Genomic DNA, 13,552 nt, shown 5'->3' on the forward strand with positions numbered 1-13,552 from the left:
TTCAGCTTAGATGCAGATAATTTTAAAAATGTTTTAATGACAGATTTATTTTTTTTTTCCAGCCAAAAGATTTATGAATATTCAGAAGTTTTCTCACCAGTTCCCTTGGTCTCATGTTGAAAAGGATTCTTTCCGCATTCTCACTGTCATGCCTGCTTTCCATAATAGCCAGCAAAAGCTTGGAGGCATTGTTCTAGAGATATAAAACCATGTTAATGCAAATTTTAAATCTATTTCATGGATTAATGACCCTTGCATTTGTTTTAATTGAGATTACGAGGACCACTTTTTTAGTGGATAACATTTTAAACTACTTGTATCTCTTATTTTACTGACATAGTTAATAGAGGGTTTCTCCCATTTGGATGTCAGCATACTGTAAGGCTAACAAACCCTGCATGCTATATTGGAAGAAGCATTTTAAATATTGAAAAATATTTTACTTAAATACAGAACTTTGCTCTACATTGTGCACAAGAAATGAAATTGCATTTTCTTTTCTTGTTGCCCACCTGGCAATTTTTGCCATGGCTTTCTCTTAAAACAATACTCAACAGAGGTAATTATAGAATGCATTACATGAAAGGTTTCATCATGCAGGCAGGTTTCCTTCTCCTTTCGTTTTTATAAAGTCTCACTGATTATTACTCCAAAGACTATAAAGCAAACTATTTTCATACATTCCTGGAATTTCATTTCACTACCAAATATTCCTGGGGGACCGTATAAAGATATCTTTTACTTTACCAGTCAACTGGCTGCTTTTCACAGAGACTTCTCCCAGGTATCAAATAGCATGAGATTTAGCAGCAGTAACCCAGTAGTGCCTTAGACCTGTCTGTCTTCCAGTTAAATCAGTTGTGAACAAGAAAGGAAGAATAGGTTTGGATGTTTATGCTTTCTGGCAGAACATGGTTGCCTTGGTTCACGTGCACAGCGTCCCTTCATCATGGCCCATTGTTTGAATACTTGGAAGTAGACCACAGTCCCAGGATACATGTAGGGGCCCATAAAACTCTCAATCCGCCATAAAACTCGTTCTCAGTGCTTATTGCCAGATGTCAGCAATTCAAACTGAAATCTCCCACAGCAAGGATATGCCTCTAGATGATTAGTATGGGCAATTTTCGAGGAACAGGGTTGAGCTGGTTTTGAGACTCAGGCAAAAGGAAAGATGTTATTCTCTGCCTGTTCAAGCATCTTCTGTTTTAAGCAGCCTTTGTATCTCCAAGTTTTGATAGCAGAGCTGAAAATCTGGAGCACTAGTGGCCAAGATAATACAATCATGCAAGTTTTAGTCCCCAGGGAAATCTAGCTAAATTCATCAAATTCATAAGCATTTTTCAGATTACAGCTTCAATACCATACTGTAGAAACTTACTAGTTTTATAGCTAAAAGCCTACCGAGTTTCTTGGTGGGCACAAAATCACAAGACCATGCAGGCTGGATCACAAAATGACTCATTTGAGTCTGTGCTCTGGACTAACCTTTCAGTAGTCCCACCCCCTGCTCAAAGCAGGTTGCTCAGGGCTGTGGCAAGCTGAGGTTTGAACATCTCCAACTGGAAGACTGTAAGATGAGAAGTCAGACACAGAAAGAAGGAGTAGCTGGAAGAAGGGTAGACTAATAGATTGAGGATTTTCACATGACAGGGGAATTAGGGCATTCTGGGAGAGGAGCCTTGGAACTGAGTGAGAATCCAGGAGAGAGAAGCCCAGGCTTGCCAGCATGAGAATGAGGTAAGGACAAAGTATAACAGATGAGAAGACGAGACTGGGACTGGCTGAAAGAGGACTCCATATGAATTTTTCCACAGCTCCCCTTTCCTTTTACTCCAAAATCAAACCAGAACCATCCACTGGAAAGGTCTAGTCAGACTCTTGACCTTGCAGCCTACATTGCAGAAGCTGAATGTGCCCAGTGTATGAGACCAGGATAGCATTTTGATTAAGACTCCTACAACAACGTGCTGCTCTGAAGAACTGGATGCTTCCTTTTCTATTGCAGTTTTCCCTTACAGTGTTGCTCAAGTCAGTTGTGGTAGCACTGGTATGATCTCCAACTGAAGAGGAGGGATGGGAACAAGACAGGCTGCCAGGTAGCTTGAGAAGGAAGGGAAGAAACAGTGGAGAAAGACACTAGTGTCACTCACTCATGGGTGAGGAAGACTTTGAAGATATTTCAGTACAGACAACCCTGGGGGTAGAGAGGGGCCTGCTGCAGCTTCCAGAAAGTGAGGAAGGGCAGAGGGTAGGTAGGACTTTATGTATCAATGGCCAGCTTCTTGCTACGAACTCAGCACAAATGGCATGCCATTGAGCAGGCAGGCACAACTCCAGTTTTTTTTCTGATTGTTGCACTTGACATTCAGATCCTCATTTCACAGAACCATAGAATGGTTTGGGTTGAAAGGGACCTTGAAGATCATCTAGTTCCAATCCCCCTGCCATAGGCAGGGACACCTTCCACTAGACCAGGTTGCTCAAGGCCCTGTCCAAATGGCCTTGAAGACTGGCAGGGATGGGGCAGCCACAGCTTCTCTGGGCAACCTGTGCCAGTGTCTCACCACCCTCATATTCAAGGATTTTTTCCCAATATCTAATCTAAATCCCCCTCTTTCAGCTTAAAGCCATTCCCCCTTGTCCTATCACTACATGTCCTTGTAAAAAGTCCCTCTCCAGATTTCTTGTAGGTCTCCTTTTAGGCATTCGAAGGTTGCTATAAGGTCTCCCCAGAGCCTTCTCCAGGCTGAACAAGCCCATCTCTCTCAGCATGTCTCCATAGGAGAGGTGCTTCAGCCCTCTGAGTACCTTCATGGCCTTTTCTGGACTCACTTGAGCTGGTCCATGTCCCTCCTGTGCTGGAAGGCCAAGAGCTGAAATCAGTACTGGAGGTGGGGTCTCAAAAGAGGGATAGAATCATCTCCCTCAACTGGCTGACTTTTGATGCAACCCAGCATGGTTGGCTTTCTGGGTCGCAAGCACACATTGCTGGCTCATGTCAAGCTTCAAATATACCAGCACCCCCAATTCCTTCTCCTCATGGCTAGTCTCAATCCATTCTCTGCTTGGGATTGCCCCAGTCCAGGTGCAGGACCTTGTACTTGGGCTTGTTAAACCTCATAAGGCTCACACTGGCCCACCTCTCCAACCTGTCCAGGTCCTTCTGGATGGTATCTCATCCCTCCAGCATGTCAAGTGCACCACACAGCTTGATGTCATCAGCAAACTTGCTGAGGGTGCATCAATGCCACTGTCCATGTCACCAAAAAAGATGTTAAACAGCACCAGTCACAATACCCACCCCTGGGGAACACCACTCATCGCAGATCTCTACTTGAACACTTAGTGGTGGCTATAGCTCTTTGAGGGTGACTATTTATTCCTCATTTTCTGCATGCTTTGAGACCCTAGGATCCGATTTCCATTCCCAGATATCAATGAAGAAAAGAGTTTCCTTACTTGGTAAAGACAGTATAAAGTTCTTCATAACACTGTACTGTGAAAAATCAGTTCCCAGGTGCTACAGACAGGACTGCCCAAAGTACTTACGGTCTTCATTTCTCTTTACCTGGGTTCCCAACTCATCTCCTTATAATTATTTTAGAAAACCAGATTAATGTGTGAAGCAGCAAGATACAGCACAGTAAAGCACTATGAGAACAGCCAAAAAGACACTTGTATTAGACCCTCTTTACCCTTAGATTGACAACATCTCTTCATCCTGCCACTATACAGAGTGATATTGAGGTTATATTGTGTGCCAGGGCTTGAATACTAGCCAGTAAGAAAGGCCGGGGGGTCATCCTCAAAATAACATGAGGCATAATAGAACATTGGCCATCTGTGCATTCAGTGAACATTGTCTACCCTGCTTGCTAAATGATTCAGGAGTCCAGTGGAAAATATAATCCACGAAGATGTAATTAAATACCACATCACAAACTGTGCAAAACAAGCTAAATTAAGATGACATGGGAAAATATAATTCTGCATTGCCTTTGCTTTGGTTGGGGGATACGAATTCAACACATAATGTTCCTTGAAAACAGTGTCTGAGATTGTTTGTATGTGTAAGTGTGTGGGCCTATATACTTTGCATTCTGTATTTTCACTGCAACTGTATTTGCAGCTTCAGAGTTGCCTGTGAACACTGACAGACTGCCAATGTTAAATATTACCTGGTAAACTCAGTGTTACCTTATTTCAATGTGTTGCCACTCACAATGAAAACCAGTAACTTCTGAATTTAGATCTAATTCTTGACATCACATCTGGCCCAGCACTGTGTCCAGTTCTGGGCTCCCCAGTATAAAAATGATACGGACTTGTTGGAACGAGTCCAGCAAAAAGCCACAAAGATGTTTAAGGGAATGAAACATTTTTTACTTAAGGAGCAGCTGAGAGCTGGGACTGTTCAGCCTGGAGTAGAGAGGGCTCAGAAGGGTCTTCTCAATGTGTATAAATACCTGATGGGAGGGAATGAAGAAGAGGGAGCCAGATTCCTCTCAGTAGTGCTCAGTGAGAGGACAAGAAGCAACAGACACAAATTAAAACACACGATACTCCATTTAAATACAAGAAAACACTTTTTTTTACTGTGTGAGCGATTAAATGCTGGAATAGTTTGCCCAGTTGTGAATTCTCCAGCTGTGGAGATACTCAACTGAACAGCCTTGGGAAACCTGCTCTAGCTCACCCTGCTTGAGCAAGGGGATTGGACAAGATGACCTCAAGTTGTCCTTTCTAATCCAAATGACTCTGCCATCCTGTAAGATAGAATCATTCCCACAGTTTGAACCTTTGGTATCACTCACCACAATGTTTGCTATTTAAGAAAGAGTAAGGCATATATAGCCTCCCATGAACAGGGCCAACTGGTCCTTGCAGCGATGTCTCCAAACTCCATTTTTTTGTTTACTCCGTAGAAAAGATGTTCTACAAGCATTTGCTAGCTTCATGATAACTGATGCAGATCGAAATAGCACTGGACTCAGTGTACCTAGGTGTTTACAGAGACTGAGATTTCAAACTTTCAGATTTTTCAGGGCTTCAAAAGAACTGCCTGCAAGTTCAATGTCTGCTTAAGTGTTTTGCTTAAGGGGAGCCTGAAATGTATTGCCAAACAAAAAAGTAATTACAGTTATTAAAATCATGTCTAAAGTACTGTTGATTCAATGTTTCATTGTTCATGACATATAGCTTTATTAATTATTTTATTAGACATCCGTAACGTTGCCAGTATGATGCAATGCAGCTACCACAAAGTATTTGCTGGTTTTGGGGAGGAAACAGACCATCTCCAATGGAAATACTTCATTCAGAGGGCAAGAAAAGGCAATAACCCAAGGTTCCTCCTGGACAAATTCTACCCTCCTTGGCAGACAGTATAACTGCAGAGCTCCCCTCTGCATGCAACAGCACAGAGGTTGTAGAAACTTACCTACAAGCCTATCCAACTCTTCAGAGAATACAAATCAAAATTACAAGCCCTCCTGCTCTACTTTTCGCCCTCCCATTCTACACTTTGTTGTCCCCCCACAGAGGACACTGAGAAGGGAAATAAAATATAGTTTACTTTAACCTTGTTTTCAACTTTATTTGACATCGCAGATCATCTATTTTTTTTTTTTCACAACATCTCCTTCTCAAGGAATTTTTTAAGAGTTCACTATATACAGAGAATGCCTGAGTTGTTATATGCCTGTACAGTGTTGCTATTTATCAATAGCATTGATAAATATGATGAGATTTTATGCCCATAATATGGGCATGCTAGCTATATTGTGTCTGTCTGATAGGACTTCTTAAAAAATCAAGCCTAAGGCATACTCCCAAACACAACAGTGGGCCAGAAGGCCTGTGGTAGAGGGCCTGATAAGGATGCAGAAGCTGAGCTGAATTCATTTTCAATGTTTGTTTTTAAAGGCTGCTGAGTATATTATGCTATGGTAAGATTAAGTAAATGTCAGGTTACCTAGAGCTCTTGCATAGGTATTTCTTCTATTATTAGTCAGATTTAGATAAACAAATTTACATTTACTGTACCTTTAACTGAAGCACCAAGTCCATGCAGTATTTGCCAAGAGGGTTTATGTCATTCAAGATGAGTGCAATTATAATATCAATCCCATTAGACTCATGGGTGGCTATACAAGTCTGCAAAATAAGAGAAGGGAGTTGGGGGGGTGATGATGGAGGAAGGGAAGGGGGAAAGAGGGAGACAGTGAATATGTGCATGAGCAAATTTCCAAAACAAGGACCCAGAATTTGAAAGACCTTGTAACACCAAGGTGGTACAAGTCACAGACAGCAGCCCACAGGAGCACTGCCAGATTTAGCTGAATGCACATGCAGAGACACAAAGGACATGCTTGAATGTGGGCACAATCAAATTTGCATACTCAAGTTTTTAATTTACATTCAGCAACCAACATTAATATCACTGTTATAGCATGAATTGTTTGTGAAGATTAAGTTTTTCTACATGCATCTGAACATGTCCTACATAGAAGGATATTTCTGGACATGGTATTCAAAACTGTAAACATGATCAACAGTGCTTCCCAAATGCTTTTACAGCTGGAGTCTTGGACCTTCTAAGCCTTGTAAATACGTGTCAGTTATACAAAATGCTATGATATTTTTTCTTCTAGCAGGTTTATAGGACAATAAGAAAGGAAAAGTTTTCCAGAAATACAGAGAAAGGGGAAAAAATGAAAATGAGAGTGTGGAACATTTTCCTCTGACATACACGAAATTAGACTTGAAATTGGTGTAAACAAGCATTACTCAAATCCTGATTAACTTTCCATCAGGTAGGTTTAGGTAATAAAGTGTAACGAATCATTCCTTTCCACCGCCAGTGTTCTTCCAGTGCTCCTCAAGTAAACTTGTTGGAGAACACCTTAACTTGAAACATACGTTTATTTTTTTTTCATCTCCAGTCCTGTAATTATTTTTTGCAGACGTTTTTCCCATTCACTAGTGAATCAAATACAACTATTTAAAATTTAGACCACTAAAGGATTTTTGTTTGTTTGTTTTTAAAGTATAAAGGCGGTTGATTACCAGCAATGGCAATAATACCACTTTATACCTCTTTTGTGCACATTAATGAAGTAGCATTAATACTGTATGTATTTCTTCAGCTATTTCTAGTATCAAGAATAGACTGCCTCTGTAATTTCACCCACCACAATTTTTCCATTGCTAATCCACAGCAAAAATTATGCAATTTCATACACTGTGACAAATGTACTATGGTTCTCTTCAGATCAAATATAGCAGTGTGTAACTACATTCTTTAACTTTCTATACTGCCTCACCAAGGCACTAAAGAGACATCTACCAAAAGTCACAGCTATATGACTTAAAAAGACTGCATCAAGCAAGGCACAGAAGATTAGAAGTATGGTCTGCAGTCTCATCCATTTCACTACTAATATCATAATTAAAGATGCTGCTAGGTAGTATAGCAGGATAGTTAAGTTAAACTTTGTGGCAGTTATGTGAATTAAGGAAAGTAAATATTAGCAACCTATGTAAACACTAACAAAGGCAAAATGTATGAAAATGAAGAAAATAAGATTGTGTTTGCAATGTACTTCCACAGCTATGACTCAAAATCCAGTCACAAAGTGAGGTTTAAGCCACGGACTCATTGACGTAAGACATTAAACTCTCTCCAAAAGGACCGGAAACCCTCCACGTAAGCAGATGTACTACAGGAAGAGTTTGAGTTCTGACTTCAGAGGATTTCTTAGGCCTTATGAAGGCTTGAAACATGTTAAGCCTAGTTATAGCAGTTACAAGTGAATTCTTTGAAGGGTTTATGATAAGCACACAGATTCCATACATTCAAGTATACTCTTCTATATCCAGAAATTATTCGAGCCCTACCTGGTTTTCATGGCATGGACCTTGGCAATATTCAGTCAAGCTTTCCAGTGTCTGGTTCACAAGAGCCACATTCCTCTCATTGATGTAAAGCCCCAATAAGCCCAGCCCACCTGTTGTGCTTCCACAGATACAGTCCAAAAACTGAAGGGTCTCACAAACCAGGTTGTAATTTGTTTTATTGTTCTGATGTCTTAAAAAATTCTGATGGATGGAGAAAAGGAACACACACCGGAAAAAAAAGTAAAAAAAAATGAAAAAATAGAGTTAGAGTTAAGTTAAACAGTCTTTTTCATTAAAATATTGAAGGGTACAATTTATGACTATATGACCACTGTACCTTAGGTACTGAAATACACTAAGTACACTACACTGTGGAAAATACATTATGCGTTGGCGCTGCAGTTGAAAACTATTATCTGATTAAATCAGTAGAGAAAAAAGGGCTTAGGAAAGTGAACTCTGCAGACATCTGCACTGGCCTTAGATGTCTTATATATCTTCTTCACACCTGTCCTCATCCATCTATTATGACCTTTCTCTTGGAAGCATGTTGCCCCATAGCTGAGCAGGTATGGTGGCACATTACAACTGCTCCTTGGCCATGTCAGCACAGAATGGTAGCTCAGCTCAAACCACTCCCAAGACTGCTTTCAGGGAGGCTGCTGGACACAGCACTGAGGTATATTTGCAGAAAATTCATTTTGCAAAGGTTGCTATGGGGACAGTAATTTCTACCAGAGCAGCTGATAGCAGGGAAACACGTAGCATCTTAAAACCTTCAATCACAATACCTAGCAAAAAGAGCAGTACCCAAACTTTGCACAGAAACTTCCTGTGGTCCTCAAGCCTGTGGTAAGCGATCCACCGTTTATGCACAGAAACCACACTAACAGGGACATTTAGACATTTCTCAATCCCATGTGGCTATGCTGTAGTCCTGAAGCCATTCTGAGGACATAAACATGAGCTCAACCAGAGCATGTAAGTGGCTCTTGAAAGGGTTGTTTTATCCCTTGGACCAAAAGAAGAACAACATTTTAGACACCCCCATGCTGTAACAGGAGTGATGCACTTCCCTTGTGAAATCCCAGTTCCTGTAGTATTTCCTTTGGAGCCCAACTCAAAGACACTTTACCTGGAGCTCTCGATTGTGGTTCTCACACAGCAGCTGAAGAAACCTCAATATTGGCTGCATGATTGCAATGGTAGGGCTCATGATTGCTTCTTCTGTGGACTTCTCTTCTGCATTTCCAGCATCTGTTCCTGAGCCCATAAGATCTATTTCTGGGTCCATTTCTCTTCTATACACAGAGTAAGCCTTTGACGTTGCAGATGATGCTTCTGTTAACTGTCCTTTCATACCCTCTTTCAGATGCAGGGTTGAATCCTTTACTGAAAAGAAGATAATTTTCCTTCATTTTTGAAGCTCTTTTGATTAAATAATAAGAAAACAATAATAATGAATGCAAATTTTCCTTTGTTGGGGACTAACTTTTCAAAGACCTCAAGGCAACTTACAACGAACATGAAAGCAACATTCATGCAGGGATAGCATGTTCCAAATAAACCACAAACCAGAGTGAAACAGAACATTAAAACAAAAAGCCCTACTATTTCACTCCCTACTATATACAATAAATGATGAGAACAATGGAAGGACCACAGGGTGGGAAATCAGTGCCTGTGCTTGCTCTTGTGAAATAGCCCCATTAGCAGCAGCCTTTACTTCTGTGTCTCTAAAACATGGTTCGATATCTTCTACTGGTGTAAACTGGCATAACTTCACTGATTTCACCAAAGCTAATTCCTTGCAACCAGCTTAGGAGGTGCCCTATAATTTAGAGAAAAACAGGTAAAAGTTGCAAAGTAACAGTGATTAGTATTAAAGCCTATTGATCAACACAGCATAGCATCAGTGGTTCAGCACATGCGGTTTGAATACAATGCACTTCTCCCCTCTTTTGCATGGGTGCGTCCTTACCTCTCTTTTTGGGAATGGATATGGTTAGGTCACTATCATCATCTTTCTTTTTGCTTCCCAAATCAATAGTGTTCACTGTCACTGTCGATCGTATCTCCTGCTGAGCAGCTTTCATGCGGTCATACAGGACTTTAAAGAATTTTTCTGACTTTTTTTGCTCCTTCAGTTGCTGGTAAGTTGAATACTGATAAAAAAAGTATATTCTTTAGATATCAGTCCTCTAAGGAAGGAGAAATACAAAACTACACTTTTTAATTTTTTTTTTTTGGTGAAACAAATGATGAATAATAACTTCACTTACACAGAACAAGTGTTGGTCACTGCCTGACCAGCTCTTTCAGAAAGTGACAAACAAGGCTGGAAACTAAGATTGATGATAACTTTTTAAAATTTGGATAAAATGGTGAATGCTGCTATTTGCAACCTTTCAAATGTCACAATATTACACTTGAAGTTAAATTACTTTGTGACACTATTTCTTTCTAAAGTTATAGTATTTCATCTACAAGTAATAATGAAAATTAATTGTTATTATTTAACAACAAAAGGAAGCATGAAACATCTAATTTGTAGTATTGCAGCCTAGATTATATAAATTTTTGTGCTTCACATAGAATCGGAATTAATATTTTAGGTTATTAAGTAGAGTCCTTTAGCATTATTGTCAAGCAGGCTGAGTACCATTTTCAACAGTTTACAAACTCTATCTTAAAGTAAAAGCCTTTTACAGCCCCTAACGATTAATTTTAGAAAGCTGCAACAAAAATCTCACTTCTTTAACATTTTTTTGGATGCTCTCTAAGGGTCACAGATCGCATTCTCTTTTTTTACAGAATAAAGATACAGAATGGAATTCCTCTCATTTTACTTTTATAGCCCTGCAATGAGGTACAAGTTGGTTATTTAGGCTCCCTTCACAGGCAATGATGAGATATGGGGAAAAACAGGGTGTGATTCATACCACCTCGCCTCTCTTATATCTCTGCTGACCATATAATATGAAGAAACAATCATCTTATTTGTCTAAAACTAGGTGAGAAGAATATCATTCACAAAAAAAAAAAGAAAAAAAAAATTCTGTAGTTTAAAGCAGTTATTTTCTACGGGCTGCGATATGGTCACCTCAAATGGTCAATTTTTCTCTCTTTGGATCTTTCTATGAATGGCCCTAAACATTTCCAGAAAATAACTCGATTTTATTGCTATTATAAACTCGAAGGTATTGCAATTTTTAATTTACAAAGAGAGATATGAAATAACTAGAGATAAAGCTTATATGGCAAAGACCAAATTAAAGGAAGTACTGGGCTACACATAAAGGGACAGTTAAAAAATTGGTTTGACATTGCATAATAACAGGGCATATTTACATTTGTATGATAGCTGTATATATTGCAGTGATAAACTTTTCACAGAATTCACCATATAAAGGTTCTTTTTATTTGTCTCCAGGCTACATGCATTTAAAAATTGATATGTGAATAAGTAAATGAAATAAGTACCTGTGTTTGTGTATTTCCACCTTCAAGCAACGCGATACCAAGCAAAATGCCTTCTGAGAAAATTCTGTCATTTCTGGTGTTCACTATAACATCTATGACTAGTTCTGATGCACCTTCTTTATCCAGAAGGCACTGAATATCAAACATGGTTACTACAGACTTATCTGAGTCTTGTCCTGAAAATCCACCTGCAAGTAAGACAAATATGTACCATTCATGTTTGGTTTCACAAATGTATATGAAAATTAATCTATTGGCAATAATATTTTGCTTTATGTATACAGTAGCAATGTAATAAATTTAATTTTGAAATTCTGTTTCAGGCAAAGTTCCCTTTGAAACAAACAAGATTTTTGTGTGAAATTGCAATGTTAGGCTCTAAGAATAAGAAATGAAATAAAACCCAGAACCATTGTTCTGTCATGATATTCAGACAATAAAGAACTTGGAAATGACGCTGATTTGCCCACTGAACCCCTTTTTTAATTCCACTGCTGCACATACTAAACTGTGATCAGTGCTCTGAAACCACTTTTAAACCTTCTGCCTCATTTCCTATGACATATATTATTTTGGACTTCCATAGAAACCACCCCACAGTAACTTCCCACCCTGTAATAGAATCATACAAAAAAATTAGGTTATAGGGACCTACAGAGATCATCTAAAACTTTCTGCTCAAAGTAGTTAGTGCAGGTTCGTTAGTCTTGTCCAGTAAAGCTGTAGCAAGAACTGACACATTCTTGTGTAAGTCTGTTCCATCGCCCAACCAGTACCTTTGTGAGAAGCTTTTCCTTGTATCTTTTTTTCATGTATCAATACGGGATCAAGAATTAAAAAAATAAAATAAAATATTTATCTTCCAGAACAGCAACATCTTTGTTCACATGTTTTGTGCTTTGCCATATATCTGGATGTGGATTTACTGGCAAATTAAAACAGTGTTACGAATTGGACCTGAATTGAATGATTGACTGGGGGGCATGGGGAAAGTCCCTACTTCAGGACTGCTAAATGCACACCAGACATCTCAGTAAAGTGCGTGCAACTTAAAATCAGGAAAAGTCTGATACTACCTCTCTTCTAACAGGTTACAGAATTGTTTGATTTATTTACCAACTGAATCCCTGGAGCACTTCCAGTGTGCCTATTAGAAAAAATGATGCTGCTAATTTTGGTTGCTTCAAATGATCTGTGTTGATTTACCTCCCACTTGTGCAGTTTTGCTGTAGCTGGCAGCCAGAGGCCCATTCATACCACTTCCATATTCTCCTTTAAAGTAGCGATGTAAGAGTATTTTCCTTAAAGTGTTGCCCTTTAAGACATGGATAAAAATAGAAGAAGCAAAAGTTGTAGCCGACTTCCTTTGTTTGAGAAGCAAACTGTTTAACATAGATACATAATTTATCAGGTCTTTCTGTTATAATTAGTAATCATACAAATAGTAAAGTTGTCCAGAAAACAAACATTAATGGTCTTACCTAACAAATCTCATGGGAAGAGTTCTAAAACACTGTTGTATAAACTTTCTTTGAAGTTTCTTTTAAAGTTACTGATTATATATAAAATACCTCCACCTCTAGCTGTAAGAAATGTATACTGAATATATTGAAACAAGTTCTACAAAAAGCCAATGCTCTACAGTGTGTCTATGCCCTACCCTGCCATGGCAGTACTTTCTTCCTATTTTCTGCAGCTGAGTAGTATCACTCCCTTTCTCTGATCTCAGATAATCCAGCTGATCATCTGAAAGAAGCCACATCACATGAAACTTTAAAACAGAGATATGACATTTGAGAGAATAGCTTAAAAAGCATTCTTTCTACCTCCTTGTTCTTTTACCTACAAAACCTCAACCAGTCAAAATTTGCATGCAGCTCTCTGAAGATCTTCCTTTTCATTTTGCTTATGCTCTGCAACACAGAACACATTGAATTAAGAGCTGGGGGTACCAATTACTTGGCCATTTTATTTTGCCTTCAGTCTCCTGGGAACACCTGCAGTCAACACTCAGCTTTACAGAGGAAGAAGGTGACACAGCTGTAGGTCTATGTGTAACCTAAGATTTTATAAAGAAAAGAGTACGGCAAGGTCTCTGATGATTACCACAGAAGGGGAAAAATCATTCATTTCAATAGGTTGGCAGTAAAATGGGACTACTTTTCCT

At 39.1% G+C, this 13,552-nt stretch overlaps 1 protein-coding gene across 1 annotated transcript in view; it reads right to left on the reverse strand.

Annotated features, from left to right (window-relative positions):
- The window catches only part of ITPR2 (inositol 1,4,5-trisphosphate receptor, type 2), a 101,441-nt gene that overhangs the window by 66,740 nt on the left and 21,149 nt on the right, over window positions 1-13,552 (reverse strand). The window contains exons 3-9 of the mRNA XM_010015393.1: window positions 12,592-12,700; window positions 11,386-11,573; window positions 9,884-10,067; window positions 9,038-9,294; window positions 7,903-8,103; window positions 6,049-6,159; window positions 98-193 (exon numbers count right to left, since the gene is read on the reverse strand). Coding sequence (XP_010013695.1) covers window positions 98-193; window positions 6,049-6,159; window positions 7,903-8,103; window positions 9,038-9,294; window positions 9,884-10,067; window positions 11,386-11,573; window positions 12,592-12,700 — 1,146 coding nt within the window. The remainder of the gene's footprint in view (window positions 1-97; window positions 194-6,048; window positions 6,160-7,902; window positions 8,104-9,037; window positions 9,295-9,883; window positions 10,068-11,385; window positions 11,574-12,591; window positions 12,701-13,552) is intronic.

This window comes from Nestor notabilis, unplaced genomic scaffold, assembly GCF_000696875.1.
Source record: "Nestor notabilis isolate BGI_N333 unplaced genomic scaffold, ASM69687v1 scaffold1215, whole genome shotgun sequence".
Taxonomy (NCBI): Eukaryota; Metazoa; Chordata; class Aves; order Psittaciformes; family Psittacidae; genus Nestor; species Nestor notabilis.